Genomic DNA, 16,998 nt, shown 5'->3' with positions numbered 1-16,998 from the left:
AGGGCCGTCCCTTTGCTAGTCAGAGGGAAAAGCAATTGCAAAGACTGCAATCCCGACTTTCCCATTTACAACAGGTTCAACTGGCTAATCTGTCATCCCTCTAATATATAAGGAGCCATAATGGATAGCTAATGTAAAAATATACTCAATGTTATAAAACTGTTGTAGCCTTCTAAACAGTTGAAGCATGAAAACAATCAAAAACTACAGTTTTTATCACAATGTAGCAAATAAACCCAACCTAATATTTATACCTCACATGTGATGCAACTTTTTACAACTGAGTTAAATTTGTACATTTGAACCAAGATAATAAAAAAATCACGATTAAAAAAAGGAAAGATAAAAAAATGACAAGCAACCTTAGTGTGGAATGTTAAGGCCAGACACTGTGTAGGGAGACAGTGAAGCTAATCTTATTTCACCTTACGTCAAAAGTAAATGTACTGTCAGTGACTCAGTGCTGGATCTGTAACCATGACTAATGCCACAGGACCATTAATAAGAGGCTGACAACAGCTACAGAACTATTTCCAACTTCAAATGAGAATTGCTGATTTACACACTCATCAGAAAATTATTCAAAGTTTATGTTCGGCAAAAAGTATTTTACTGTTTTATTAGTTTTAGGTTCTTTCAGCTCTACTAGTGTTACCACATGCATGAGTATTTATGGTACTTTCATATTTACCTGTACTCATACTGAGGAAAAAATAGAAGATTCCTTTCCTTATCTTCAAAACCCTCTTTGTATGAACATCCTGAGCGGTTTAAACATTTCAAAGGGTCTCCAATAGACTTGGTGCCAATTGATTCGCAGGACCGGATCCATTGACCATTTTAGTGCTCTGTGGTTGGTGGACGGAAATTCTGAAAACCGCCTCCTGCCCCCTGGCATATGCTGCTGTTCTTTTGAATAGCCGTCCTGGTGCAATGTCACAGGTTCATCACAACTTGATAATGATGTTGTGCCAGGCTGGTTGATCAAAAGAGGAATCGGGGATGTCGTCAGGTAAGAGAGTGGTTCTCAGGACTCCTGACCAGTGGCCATAGACTCTTGAAGAGGCCGCATGACGGGGTCCTATGAATCGATTCACATCAACTCTAGTCTCCAAACGTTATACTGTGTTATACAATATAATATTAAAAGAATGGTTATCAGTAAACATACCTTCTTCAAACTTAGTGGTAGCATTGCATACTTGCTCTACTCCTTCTCCTACAGAATTAGCAGCTTTGACAGTGAAGAAGTAAGTGGTATTGGAGAGCAGATCTCTGAAGGTATACACGGTATCAGTAGACAAGACTGAGGCAGTGACACTTTGAAATGTTAGGATGTAATGTGTTATTATTCCATTTGGTCGTAATGGTGGATCCCACTGGACCAGGATAGACTGCCAACTTGTTGCTACACAGTGAATATGTTGGATAGAATCTGGAGCTTTAAAGAGATACACAATGACAAAATATTAACTTTAATGGAAAAATCTCATTAAAAAATAACAAGCAACAGATCCATCATTACAAATAAAATATGCAAATATAAAACCTACAAAAATACAATATAGTGATATATAGTAAGTGTTTTGTCAATTACTTTTTTCTTCACATATGACGAGCCTGGACCACCGAACAGAACAAAGACCCTGCATTTATAATTATGAATGCTTATTTTGTTAGCCACGTGAAAATATAACTTGAAGTTTCTCAGCACCCAAGTACCTTGAGCTTTTTAGAGTACATCTTACGTGGCAGGGATTTTTGGACCCTTAGGCGTGATTGTTACTGCTGCACTGCTGAAGCGAAAATATTCAAAAGAGTCTTTGGACGTGACAATTCATAATTATCTTCCTAATGCCATGGCTGATAAGACAATGCATCAACACCCCAGAATCGCAAAACACATGGAAAGTGATGGAGTGAAAAGGGAGCCCTCCCCTCTGTCTAACCGCTTAGATGCAGCAGTCACTACAGACCGTGGCATCTAAGGATACGTGCACATGACATCAGCAAATTCTTGCAAAAAATGAACATAATGCACAGCAATGTAAAAATGACATTGCTCTGTACTAGTTCATTCCCCTGCTACATCTTGAAGCCATGAAACGGTTAAAAGAAGTAACATTTTCATTCTTCAAGCGGCTTTATTTGGAAGGAACTCACTCTTTAAAATTGAAAGTACAAAGAAAAAATGACCCAAAAATCGTTAGCAAAACAGCCAGTGAGGCAGCTTCAGGAAAAAGAAAGCTGGCTTTTTCCTAAAGCTGATTTGCCTAGGAAAACCTCGGTGGCTCCTTCGGCATCTTAAAGACGCCATGTGCACATACCCTAAGTGGTAAAACTGCAGCAATCTGAGCTAGCTGTTAAATAAAGCTTGTCATTGTCGTGTATGCAGCAGGCTCCGACCCAGAGCTCACTTCATACACCATACATGTCAAACTCTGGCTCGTCGTGAGCCAAATCTGGCCCTCATGGTTGTTTTATTTGACCCGCTACACCACAACCACCACCCCTATGTGGGGCCATTATTCTGTATAGAGGACTGTGGGGGACCCATTACACTGTAGGGAGGACTATGTGGGGCCACTATTCTGTATGGAGGACTATGTGGGACCCATTACACTGTAGGGAGGACTATGTGGGGCCACTATTCTGTATGGAGGACTATGTGGGACCCATTATTCTGTATGGAGGACTATATGGTGCCCATTATACTGTATGGAGGGCTATGTGGGGCCCATTATTCTGTATGGAGGACTATATGGTGCCCATTATTCTGTATGGAAGACTATGTGGTGCCCATTATTCTGTATGGAGGAATATGTGGAGCCCATTATTCTGTATGGAGGACTATGGGGACCTATTATTCTGTATGGAGGACTATGTGGGGACCCATAACTCTGTACGGAGGACTATGTGGGGACCCATTATTCTGTATGGAGGACTATGGGGACCCATTATTCAGTATGGAGGACTATGTGGGGACCCATTATTCTGTATGGAGGACTATGTGGGGCCATTATTCTGTATGGAAGACTATGTGGTGCCATTATTCTGTATGGAGGACTATGTGGGGCCATTATTCTGTATGGAGGACTATGTTTGACCCATTATTCTGTATATAGCACTATGTGGGGCCCATTATACTGTATACTGGTTGGCCCAAGACTTTGTCCAAGTTTTTAATTTGGGCCTGTTGTGTGTTTGAGTTTGACATCCCTGCCATACACCCTTCCTGGAGAACAGAAAATGTTAAATGATGTTTAATGACAGATGAACTACCTTATTGCGTATTCAATATTCTAAATTTACATGACGGTTATTATTATACTAGATGGTGGCCCGATTATAACGCATTCTAGAATATGTATGTGGTTTATTCTGTCATCCTCATTGGCATATTTTTGCTTACGACCCATTGGAAGACAGGAAGTGTAAATCGTGATAGCGTACAGTAAAGAAGTATCTGTTCAGCACGCTGTGACTGACAGAACGTGTTCAGTAAACGTGACTGAACTATGTGGCACTGTGACTGACAGATCTTGTTCAGTAAACGTGAGTGAACTACGTGGCACTGTGACTGACAGAACTTGTTCAGTAAACGTGACTGAACTATGTGGCACTGTGACTGATAGAACTTGTTCAGTAAACGTGACTGAACTACGTGGCACTGTGACTGACAGAACTTGTTCAGTAAACGTGACTGAACTATGTGGCACTGTGACTAACAGAACTTGTTCAGTAAGCGTGAGTGAACTACGTGGCACTGTGACTGACAGAACTTGTTCAGTAAACGTGACTGAACTATGTGGCACTGTGACTGACAGATCTTGTTCAGTAAACGTGAGTGAACTACGTGGCACTGTGACTGACAGAACTTGTTCAGTAAACGTGACTGAACTATGTGGCACTGTGACTAACAGAACTTGTTCAGTAAGCGTGACTGAACTATGTGGCACTGTGACTGACAGATCTTGTTCAGTAAACGAGAGTGAACTACGTGGCACTGTGACTGACAGAACTTGTTCAGTAAACGTTACTGAACTATGTGGCACTGTGACTGACAGAACTTGTTCAGTAAACGTGACTGAACTACGTGGCACTGTGACTGACAGAACTTGTTCAGTAAACGTGACTGAACTATGTGGCACTGTGACTAACAGAACTTGTTCAGTAAGCGTGAGTGAACTACGTGGCACTGTGACTGACAGAACTTGTTCAGTAAACGTGACTGAACTATGTGGCACTGTGACTGACAGATCTTGTTCAGTAAACGTGAGTGAACTACGTGGCACTGTGACTGACAGAACTTGTTCAGTAAATGTGACTGAACTATGTGGCACTGTGACTAACAGAACTTGTTCAGTAAGCGTGACTGAACTATGTGGCACTGTGACTGACAGATCTTGTTCAGTAAACGTGAGTGAACTACGTGGCACTGTGACTGACAGAACTTGTCCAGTAAACGTGAGTGAACTATGTCACACTGTGACTGACAGAACATGTTGAGTAAACATGAGTGAACTACGTAGCAATGTGACTGACAGAACTTGTCCAGTAAACGTGACTGAACTACGTGGTGCTGTGGCTGACAGAACGTGTTCAGTAAACGTGACTGAACTATGTGGCACTGTGACTGACAGATCTTGTTCAGTAAACGTGAGTGAACTACGTGGCACTGTGACTGACAGAACTTGTTCAGTAAACGTGACTGAACTATGTGGCACTGTGACTGACAGAACTTGTTCAGTAAACGTGAGTGAACTACGTGGCACTGTGACTGACAGAACTTGTTCAGTAAGTGTGACTGAACTATGTGGCACTGTGACTGACAGAAATTGTTCAGTAAACGTGAGTGAACTACGTGGCACTGTGACTGACAGAACTTGTCCAGTAAACGTGAGTGAACTATGTCGCACTGTGACTGACAGAACTTGTCCAGTAAACGTGAGTGAACTATGTGGCACTGTGACTGACAGAACTTGTCCAGTAAACGTGACTGAACTATGTGGCATTGTGACTGACAGAACTTGTTCAGTAAACGTGAGTGAACTATGTCGCACTGTGACTGACAGGACATGTTCAGTAAACGTGAGTGAACTATGTAGCACTGTGACTGACAGAACTTGTCCAGTAAACGTGACTGAACTATGTGGTGCTGTGGCTGACAGAACGTGTTCAGTAAACGTGACTGAACTATGTGGCACTGTAACTGACAGATCTTGATCAGTAAACGTGAGTGAACTACATGGCACTGTGACTGACAGAACTTGTTCAGTAAACGTGAGTGAACTACGTGGCACTGTGACTGACAGAACTTATTCAGTAAACTTGAGTGAACTACGTGGCACTGTGACTGACAGTTCACTCACGTTTACTGAACAAGTTCTGTCAGTCACAGTGCCACGTAGTTCACTCAAGTTTACTGAACAAGTTCTGTCAGTCACAGTGCCACATAGTTCACTCTCGTTTACTGGACAAGTTCTGTCAGTCACAGTGCCACATAGTTCAGTCACGCTTACTGAACAAGTTCTGTCAGTCACAGTGCCATGTAGTTCACTCACGTTTACTGAACAAGATCTGTCAGTTACAGTGCCACATAGTTCAGTCACGTTTACTGAACAAGTTCTGTCAGTCACAGTGTCATGTAGTTCACTCACGTTTACTGAACAAGATCTGTCAGTTACAGTGCCACATAGTTCAGTCACGTTTACTGAACACGTTCTGTCAGCCACAGCACCACATAGTTCACTCACGTTTACTGAACAAGTTCTATGTGGCACTGTGACTGACAGAACTTGTCCAGTAAAAGTGAGTGAACTACGTGGCACTGTGACTGACAGAACTTGTTTAGTAAACATGACTGAACTATGTGGCACTGTGACTGACAGAACTTGTTCAGTAAACGTGAGTGAACTATGTGGCACTGTGACTAACAACTTGTTCAGTAAACGTGAGTGAACTATGTCGCACTGTGACTGACAGATCTTGTTCAGTAAACGTGAGTGAACTACGTGGCACTGTGACTGACAGAACTTGTTCAGTAAACGTGACTGAACTATGTGTCACTGTCACTGACAGAACTTGTTCAGTAAACGTGACTGAACTACGTGGCACTGTGACTGACAGAACTTGTTCAGTAAACGTGACTGAACTATGTGGCACTGTGACTAACAGAACTTGTTCAGTAAGCGTGAGTGAACTACGTGGCACTGTGACTGACAGAACTTGTTCAGTAAACGTGGAGTGAACTATGTGGCACTGTGACTGACAGAACTTGTCCAGTAAACGTGAGTGAACTATGTCGCACTGTGACTGACAGAACTTGTCCAGTAAACGAGAGTGAACTGTGTGGCACTGTGACTGACAGAACTTGTCCAGTAAACGTGAGTGAACTATGTGGCACTGTGACTGACAGAACTTGTCCAGTAAACGTGACTGAACTATGTGGCACTGTGACTGACAGAACTTGTTCAGTAAACGTGAGTGAACTATGTCGCGCTGTGACTGACAGGACATGTTCAGTAAACGTGAGTGAACTATGTAGCACTGTGACTGACAGAACTTGTCCAGTAAACGTGACTGAACTACGTGGTGCTGTGGCTGACAGAACATGTTCAGTAAACGTGACTGAACTATGTGGCACTGTAACTGACAGATCTTGTTCAGTAAACGTGAGTGAACTACGTGGCACTGTGACTGACAGAACTTGTTCAGTAAGCGTGACTGAACTATGTGGCACTGTGACTGACTGAACTTGTTCAGTAAACTTGAGTGAACTACGTGGCACTGTGACTGACAGAACTTGTCCAGTAAACGAGAGTGAACTATGTGGCACTGTGACTGACAGAACTTGTTCAGTAAAAGTGAGTGAACTACGTGGCACTGTGACTGACAGAACTTGTTCAGTAAACGTGAGTGAACTATGTGGCACTGTGACAGACAGAACGTGTTCAGTAAACGTGACTGAACTATGTGGCACTGTGACTGACAGATCTTGTTCAGTAAACGTGAGTGAACTACATGGCATTGTGACTGACAGAACTTGTTCAGTAAACGTGAGTGAACTATGTGGCACTGTGACTAACAACTTGTTCAGTAAAAGTGAGTGAACTATGTCGCACTGTGACTGACAGATCTTGTTCAGTAAACGTGAGTGAACTACGTGGCACTGTGACTGACAGAACTTGTTCAGTAAACGTGACTGAACTATGTGTCACTGTGACTGACAGAACTTGTTCAGTAAATGTGACTGAACTATGTGGCACTGTGACTAACAGAACTTGTTCAGTAAGCGTGAGTGAACTACGTGGCACTGTGACTGACAGAACTTGTTCAGTAAACGTGACTGAACTACGTGGCACTGTGACTGACAGAACTTGTTCAGTAAACGTGACTGAACTATGTGGCACTGTGACTAACAGAACTTGTTCAGTAAGCGTGACTGAACTATGTGGCACTGTGACTGACAGATCTTGTTCAGTAAACGTGAGTGAACTACGTGGCACTGTGACTGACAGAACTTGTTCAGTAAGCGTGACTGAACTATGTGGCACTGTGACTGACAGAAATTGTTCAGTAAACGTGAGTGAACTATGTGGCACTGTGACTGACAGAACTTGTCCAGTAAACGTGAGTGGACTATGTGGCACTGTGACTGACAGAACTTGTCCAGTAAACGTGAGTGAACTATGTCGCGCTGTGACTGACAGAACTTGTCCAGTAAACAAGAGTGAACTATGTGGCACTGTGACTGACAGAACTTGTCCAGTAAACGTGAGTGAACTATGTGGCACTGTGACTGACAGAACTTGTCCAGTAAACGTGACTGAACTATGTGGCACTGTGACTGACAGAACTTGTTCAGTAAACGTGAGTGAACTATGTCGCACTGTGACTGACAGGACATGTTCAGTAAATGTGAGTGAACTATGTAGCACTGTGACTGACAGAACTTGTCCAGTAAACGTGACTGAACTACGTGGTGCTGTGGCTGACAGAACATGTTCAGTAAACGTGACTGAACTATGTGGCACTGTAACTGACAAATCTTGTTCAGTAAACGTGAGTGAACTACGTGGCACTGTGACTGACAGAACTTGTTCAGTAAGCGTGACTGAACTATGTGGCACTGTGACTGACAGAACTTGTTCCGTAAACGTGAGTGAACTACGTGGCACTGTGAGACAGAACTTGTCCAGTAAACGAGAGTGAACTATGTGGCACTGTGACTGACAGAACTTGTTCAGTAAACGTGAGTGAACTATGTGGCACTGTGACTGACAGAACTTGTCCAGTAAAAGTGAGTGAACTACGTGGCACTGTGACTGACAGAACTTGTTCAGTAAACATGACTGAACTATGTGGCACTGTGACTGACAGAACTTGTTCAGTAAACGTGAGTGAACTATGTGGCACTGTGACAGACAGAACGTGTTCAGTAAACGTGACTGAACTATGTGGCACTGTGACTGACAGATCTTGTTCAGTAAACGTGAGTGAACTACGTGGCATTGTGACTGACAGAACTTGTTCAGTAAACGTGAGTGAACTATGTGGCACTGTGACTAACAACTTGTTCAGTAAACGTGAGTGAACTATGTCGCACTGTGACTGACAGATCTTGTTCAGTAAACGTGAGTGAACTACATGGCACTGTGACTGACAGAACTTGTTCAGTAAACGTGACTGAACTATGTGTCACTGTGACTGACAGAACTTGTTCAGTAAACGTGACTGAACTACGTGGCACTGTGACTGACAGAACTTGTTCAGTAAATGTGACTGAACTATGTGGCACTGTGACTAACAGAACTTGTTCAGTAAGTGTGAGTGAACTACGTGGCACTGTGCCTGACAGAACTTGTTCAGTAAACGTGACTGAACTATGAGGCACTGTGACTGACAGATCTTGTTCAGTAAACGTGAGTGAACTACGTGGCACTGTGACTGACAGAACTTGTTCAGTAAACGTGACTGAACTATGTGGCACTGTGACTAACAGAACTTGTTCAGTAAGCGTGACTGAACTATGTGGCACTGTGACTGACAGATCTTGTTCAGTAAACGTGAGTGAACTACATGGCACTGTGACTGACAGAACTTGTCCAGTAAACGTGAGTGAACTATGTCACACTGTGACTGACAGAACATGTTCAGTAAACGTGAGTGAACTACGTAGCACTGTGACTGACAGAACTTGTCCAGTAAACGTGACTGAACTACGTGGTGCTGTGGCTGACAGAACGTGTTCAGTAAACGTGACTGAACTATGTGGCACTGTGACTGACAGATCTTGTTCAGTAAACGTGAGTGAACTACGTGGCACTGTGACTGACAGAACTTGTTCAGTAAGCGTGACTGAACTATGTGGCACTGTGACTGACAGAACTTGTTCAGTAAACGTGAGTGAACTACGTGGCACTGTGACTGACAGAACTTGTCCAGTAAACGAGAGTGAACTATGTGGCACTGTGACTGACAGAACTTGTTCAGTAAACTTGAGTGAACTACGTGGCACTGTGACTGACAGAACTTGTTCAGTAAACGTGAGTGAACTATGTGGCACTGTGACTGACAGAACTTGTCCAGTAAACGTGAGTGAACTACGTGGCACTGTGACTGACAGAACTTGTTCAGTAAACAAGACTGAACTATGTGGCACTGTGACTGACAGAACTTGTTCAGTAAACGTGAGTGAACTATGTGGCACTGTGACAGACAGAACGTGTTCAGTAAACGTGACTGAACTATGTGGCACTGTGACTGACAGATCTTGTTCAGTAAACGTGAGTGAACTACATGGCACTGTGACTGACAGAACTTGTTCAGTAAACGTGACTGAACTATGTGTCACTGTGACTGACAGAACTTGTTCAGTAAACGTGACTGAACTACGTGGCACTGTGACTGACAGAACTTGTTCAGTAAATGTGCCTGAACTATGTGGCACTGTGACTAACAGAACTTGTTCAGTAAGCGTGAGTGAACTACGTGGCACTGTGACTGACAGAACTTGTTCAGTAAACGTGACTGAACTATGTGTCACTGTGACTGACAGAACTTGTTCAGTAAACGTGACTGAACTACGTGGCACTGTGACTGACAGAACTTGTTCAGTAAATGTGACTGAACTATGTGGCACTGTGACTAACAGAACTTGTTCAGTAAGCGTGAGTGAACTACGTGGCACTGTGCCTGACAGAACTTGTTCAGTAAACGTGACTGAACTATGAGGCACTGTGACTGACAGATCTTGTTCAGTAAACGTGAGTGAACTACGTGGCACTGTGACTGACAGAACTTGTTCAGTAAACGTGACTGAACTATGTGGCACTGTGACTAACAGAACTTGTTCAGTAAGCGTGACTGAACTATGTGGCACTGTGACTGACAGATCTTGTTCAGTAAACGTGAGTGAACTACATGGCACTGTGACTGACAGAACTTGTCCAGTAAACGTGAGTGAACTATGTCACACTGTGACTGACAGAACATGTTCAGTAAACGTGAGTGAACTACGTAGCACTGTGACTGACAGAACTTGTCCAGTAAACGTGACTGAACTACGTGGTGCTGTGGCTGACAGAACGTGTTCAGTAAACGTGACTGAACTATGTGGCACTGTGACTGACAGATCTTGTTCAGTAAACGTGAGTGAACTACGTGGCACTGTGACTGACAGAACTTGTTCAGTAAGCGTGACTGAACTATGTGGCACTGTGACTGACAGAACTTGTTCAGTAAACGTGAGTGAACTACGTGGCACTGTGACTGACAGAACTTGTCCAGTAAACGAGAGTGAACTATGTGGCACTGTGACTGACAGAACTTGTTCAGTAAACTTGAGTGAACTACGTGGCACTGTGACTGACAGAACTTGTTCAGTAAACGTGAGTGAACTATGTGGCACTGTGACTGACAGAACTTGTCCAGTAAACGTGAGTGAACTACGTGGCACTGTGACTGACAGAACTTGTTCAGTAAACAAGACTGAACTATGTGGCACTGTGACTGACAGAACTTGTTCAGTAAACGTGAGTGAACTATGTGGCACTGTGACAGACAGAACGTGTTCAGTAAACGTGACTGAACTATGTGGCACTGTGACTGACAGATCTTGTTCAGTAAACGTGAGTGAACTATGTGGCACTGTGACTAACAACTTGTTCAGTAAACGTGAGTGAACTATGTCGCACTGTGACTGACAGATCTTGTTCAGTAAACGTGAGTGAACTACGTGGCACTGTGACTGACAGAACTTGTTCAGTAAACGTGACTGAACTATGTGTCACTGTGACTGACAGAACTTGTTCAGTAAACGTGACTGAACTACGTGGCACTGTGACTGACAGAACTTGTTCAGTAAACGTGACTGAAGTATGTGGCACTGTGACTAACAGAACTTGTTCAGTAAGGGTGAGTGAACTACATGGCACTGTGACTGACAGAACTTGTTCAGTAAACGTGACTGAACTATGTGGCACTGTGACTGACAGATCTTGTTCAGTAAACGTGAGTGAACTACGTGGCACTGTGACTGACAGAACTTGTTCAGTAAACGTGACTGAACTATGTGGCACTGTGACTAACAGAACTTGTTCAGTAAGCGTGACTGAACTATGTAGCACTGTGACTGACAGATCTTGTTCAGTAAACGTGAGTGAACTACGTGGCACTGTGACTGACAGAACTTGTCCAGTAAACGTGAGTGAACTATGTCACACTGTGACTGACAGAACATGTTCAGTAAACGTGAGTGAACTACGTAGCACTGTGACTGACAGAACTTGTCCAGTAAATGTGAGTGAACTATGTGGCACTGTGACTGACAGAACTTGTCCAGTAAACGTGAGTGAACTATGTCGCACTGTGACTGACAGAACTTGTCCAGTAAACGAGAGTGAACTATGTGGCACTGTGACTGACAGAACTTGTTCAGTAAGCGTGACTGAACTATGTGGCACTGTGACTGACAGAAATTGTTCAGTAAACGTGAGTGAACCACGTGGCACTGTGACTGACAGAACTTGTCCAGTAAACAAGAGTGAACTATGTGGCCCTGTGACTGACAGAACTTGTTCAGTAAACTTGAGTGAAATATGTGGCACTGTGACTGACAGAACTTGTCCAGTAAACGTGAGTGAACTATGTGGCACTGTGACTGACAGAACTTGTCCAATAACAGTGAGTGAACTACGTGGCACTGTGACTGCCAGAACTTGTTCAGTAAACATGACTGAACTATGTGGCACTGTGACTGACAGAACTTGTTCAGTAAACGTGAGTGAACCTTGTGGCACTGTGACAGACAGAACGTGTTCAGTAAACGTGACTGAACTATGTGGCACTGTGACTGACAGATCTTGTTCAGTAAACGTGAGTGAACTACGTGGCATTGTGACTGACAGAACTTGTTCAGTAAACGTGAGTGAACTAAGTGGCACTGTGACTAACAACTTGTTCAGTAAACGTGAGTGAACTATGTCGCACTGTGACTGACAGATCTTGTTCAGTAAACGTGAGTGAACTACGTGGCACTGTGACTGACAGAACTTGTTCAGTAAACGTGACTGAACTATGTGTCACTGTGACTGACAGAACTTGTTCAGTAAACGTGACTGAACTACGTGGCACTGTGACTGACAGAACTTGTTCAGTAAACGTGACTGAACTATGTGGCACTGTGACTAACAGAACTTGTTCAGTAAGCGTGAGTGAACTACGTGGCACTGTGACTGACAGAACTTGTTCAGTAAACGTGACTGAACTATGTGGCACTGTGACTGACAGATCTTGTTCAGTAAACGTGAGTGAACTACGTGGCACTGTGACTGACAGAACTTGTTCAGTAAACGTGACTGAACTATGTGGCACTGTGACTAACAGAACTTGTTCAGTAAGCGTGACTGAACTATGTGGCACTGTGACTGACAGATCTTGTTCAGTAAACGTGAGTGAACTACGTGGCACTGTGACTGACAGAACTTGTTCAGTAAACGTGAGTGAACTACGTAGCACTGTGACTGACAGAACTTGTCCAGTAAACGTGAGGGAACTATGTCACACTGTGACTGACAGAACATGTTCAGTAAACGTGAGTGAACTACGTAGCACTGTGACTGACAGAACTTGTCCAGTAAACGTGAGTGAACTATGTGGCACTGTGACTGACAGAACTTGTCCAGTAAACATGAGTGAACTATGTCGCACTGTGACTGACAGAACTTGTCCAGTAAACGAGAGTGAACTATGTGGCACTGTGACTGACAGAACTTGTCCAGTAAACGTGAGTGAACTATGTGGCACTGTGACTGACAGAACTTGTCCAGTAAACGTGACTGAACTATGTGGCACTGTGACTGACAGAACTTGTTCAGTAAACGTGAGTGAACTATGTCTCACTGTGACTGACAGAACATGTTCAGTAAACGTGAGTGAACTATGTAGCACTGTGACTGACAGAACTTGTCCAGTAAACATGACTGAACTATGTGGCACTGTGACTGACAGAACTTGTCCAGTAAACGTGAGTGAACTATGTCGCACTGTGACTGACAGAACTTGTCCAGTAAACGAGAGTGAACTATGTCTCACTGTGGCTGACAGAACGTGTTCAGTAAACGTGACTGAACTATGTGGCACTGTAACTGACAGATCTTGTTCAGTAAACGTGAGTGAACTACGTGGCACTGTGACTGACAGAACTTGTTCAGTAAACGTGAGTGAACTACGTGGCACTGTGACTGACAGAACTTGTTCAGTGAGCGTGACTGAACTATGTGGCACTGTGACTGACAGAACTTGTCCATTAAACGAGAGTGAACTATGTGGCACTGTGACTGACAGAACTTGTTCAGTAAACTTGAGTGAACTACGTGGCACTGTGACTGACAGAACTTGTTCAGTAAACGTGAGTGAACTATGTGGCACTGTGACTGACAGAACTTGTTTAGTAAGCGTGACTGAACTATGTGGCACTGTGACTGGCAGAACTTGTTCAGTAAACGTGAGTGAACTACGTGGCACTGTGCCTGACAGAAATTGTCCAGTAAACGAGAGTGAACTATGTGGCACTGTGACTGACAGAACTTGTTCAGTAAACTTGAGTGAACTACGTGGCACTGTGACTGACAGAACTTGTCCAGTAAACGTGAGTGAACTATGTGGCACTGTGACTGACAGAACTTGTCCAGTAAAAGTGAGTGAACTACGTGGCATTGTGACTGACAGAACTTGTTCAGTAAACGTGAGTGAACTATGTGGCACTGTGACAGACAGAACGTGTTCAGTAAACGTGACTGAACTATGTGGCACTGTGACTGACAGATCTTGTTCATTAAACGTGAGTGAACTACGTGGCATTGTGACTGACAGAACTTGTTCAGTAAACGTGAGTGAACTATGTGGCACTGTGACTAACAACTTGTTCAGTAAACGTGAGTGAACTATGTCGCACTGTGACTGACAGATCTTGTTCAGTAAACGTGAGTGAACTACATGGCACTTTGACTGACAGAACTTGTTCAGTAAACGTGACTGAACTATGTGTCACTGTGACTGACAGAACTTGTTCAGTAAACGTGACTGAACTAGGTGGCACTGTGACTGACAGAACTTGTTCAGTAAACGTGACTGAACTATGTGGCACTGTGACTAACAGAACTTGTTCAGTAAGCGTGAGTGAACTACGTGGCACTGTGCCTGACAGAACTTGTTCAGTAAACGTGACTGAACTATGAGGCACTGTGACTGACAGATCTTGTTCAGTAAACGTGAGTGAACTACGTGGCACTGTGACTGACAGAACTTGTTCAGTAAACGTGACTGAACTATGTGGCACTGTGACTAACAGAACTTGTTCAGTAAGCGTGAATGAACTATGTGGCACTGTGACTGACAGATCTTGTTCAGTAAACGTGAGTGAACTACATGGCACTGTGACTGACAGAACTTGTCCAGTAAACGTGAGTGAACTATGTCACACTGTGACTGACAGAACATGTTCAGTAAACGTGAGTGAACTACGTAGCACTGTGACTGACAGAACTTGTCCAGTAAACGTGACTGAACTACGTGGTTCTGTGGCTGACAGAACGTGTTCAGTAAACGTGACTGAACTATGTGGCACTGTGACTGACAGATCTTGTTCAGTAAACGTGAGTGAACTACGTGGCACTGTGACTGAGAGAACTTGTTCAGTAAGCGTGACTGAACTATGTGGCACTGTGACTGACAGAACTTGTTCAGTAAACGTGAGTGAACTACGTGGCACTGTGACTGACAGAACTTGTCCAGTAAACGAGAGTGAACTATGTGGCACTGTGACTGACAGAACTTGTTCAGTAAACTTGAGTGAACTACGTGGCACTGTGACTGACAGAACTTGTTCAGTAAACGTGAGTGAACTATGTGGCACTGTGACTGACAGAACTTGTCCAGTAAAAGTGAGTGAACTACGTGGCACTGTGACTGACAGAACTTGTTCAGTAAACATGACTGAACTATGTGGCACTGTGACTGACAGAACTTGTTCAGTAAACGTGAGTGAACTATGTGGCACTGTGACAGACAGAACGTGTTCAGTAAACGTGACTGAACTATGTGGCACTGTGACTGACAGATCTTGTTCAGTAAACGTGAGTGAACTACGTGGCATTGTGACAGACAGAACTTGTTCAGTAAACGTGAGTGAACTATGTGGCACTGTGACTAACAACTTGTTCAGTAAACGTGAGTGAACTATGTCGCACTGTGACTGACAGATCTTGTTCAGTAAACGTGAGTGAACTACGTGGCACTGTGACTGACAGATCTTGTTCAGTAAACGTGACTGAACTATGTGTCACTGTGACTGACAGAACTTGTTCAGTAAACGTGACTGAACTACGTGGCACTGTGACTGACAGAACTTGTTCAGTAAACGTGACTGAAGTATGTGGCACTGTGACTAACAGAACTTGTTCAGTATGGGTGAGTGAACTACGTGGCACTGTGACTGACAGAACTTGTTCAGTAAACGTGACTGAACTATGTGGCACTGTGACTGACAGATCTTGTTCAGTAAACGTGAGTGAACTACGTGGCACTGTGACTGACAGAACTTGTTCAGTAAACGTGACTGAACTATGTGGCACTGTGACTAACAGAACTTGTTCAGTAAGCGTGACTGAACTATGTGGCACTGTGACTGACAGATCTTGTTCAGTAAACGTGAGAGAACTACGTGGCACTGTGTCTGACAGAAATTGTACAGTAAACGTGAGTGAACTATGTCACACTGTGACTGACAGAACATGTTCAGTAAACGTGAGTGAACTACGTAGCACTGTTACTGACAGAACTTGTCCAGTAAATGTGAGTGAACTATGTGGCACTGTGACTGACAGAACTTGTCCAGTAAACGTGAGTGAACTATGTCGCACTGTGACTGACAGAACTTGTCCAGTAAACGTGAGTGAACTATGTGGCACTGTGACTGACAGAACTTGTTCAGTAAGCGTGAATGAACTATGTGGCACTGTGACTGACAGAAATTGTTCAGTAAACGTGAGTGAACTACGTGGCACTGTGACTGACAGAACTTGTCCAGTAAACGAGAGTGAACTATGTGGCCCTGTGACTGACAGAACTTGTTCAGTAAACTTGAGTGAAATACGTGGCACTGTGACTGACAGAACTTGTCCAGTAAACGTGAGTGAACTATGTGGCACTGTGACTGACAGAACTTGTCCAATAAAAGTGAGTGAACTACGTGGCACTGTGACTGCCAGAACTTGTTCAGTAAACATGACTGAACTATGTGGCACTGTGACTGACAGAACTTGTTCAGTAAACGTGAGTGAACCTTGTGGCACTGTGACAGACAGAACGTGTTCAGTAAACGTGACTGAACTATGTGGCACTGTGACTGACAGATCTTGTTCAGTAAACGTGAGTGAACTACGTGGCATTGTGACTGACAGAACTTGTTCAGTAAACGTGAGTGAACTATGTGGC

The 16,998-nt window shown here is 43.7% G+C and overlaps 1 protein-coding gene across 1 annotated transcript in view; it reads right to left on the bottom strand.

Annotated features, from left to right (window-relative positions):
• The window catches only part of PTPRQ (protein tyrosine phosphatase receptor type Q), an 814,679-nt gene that overhangs the window by 184,253 nt on the left and 613,428 nt on the right, over positions 1-16,998 (bottom strand). Inside the window, exon 44 of the mRNA XM_073651596.1 lies at positions 1,172-1,441. Within this exon, the coding sequence (XP_073507697.1) occupies positions 1,172-1,441 (270 nt within the window). The remainder of the gene's footprint in view (positions 1-1,171; positions 1,442-16,998) is intronic.

Source organism: Phyllobates terribilis, unplaced genomic scaffold (assembly GCF_046119375.1).
Source record: "Phyllobates terribilis strain yellow unplaced genomic scaffold, ASM4611937v1 Scaffold_11__3_contigs__length_659146591, whole genome shotgun sequence".
NCBI lineage: Eukaryota > Metazoa > Chordata > Amphibia > Anura > Dendrobatidae > Phyllobates > Phyllobates terribilis.
The sequence above is the reverse complement of the archived record's forward strand: the minus strand, read 5'-3'. Positions and strand labels throughout refer to the sequence as shown.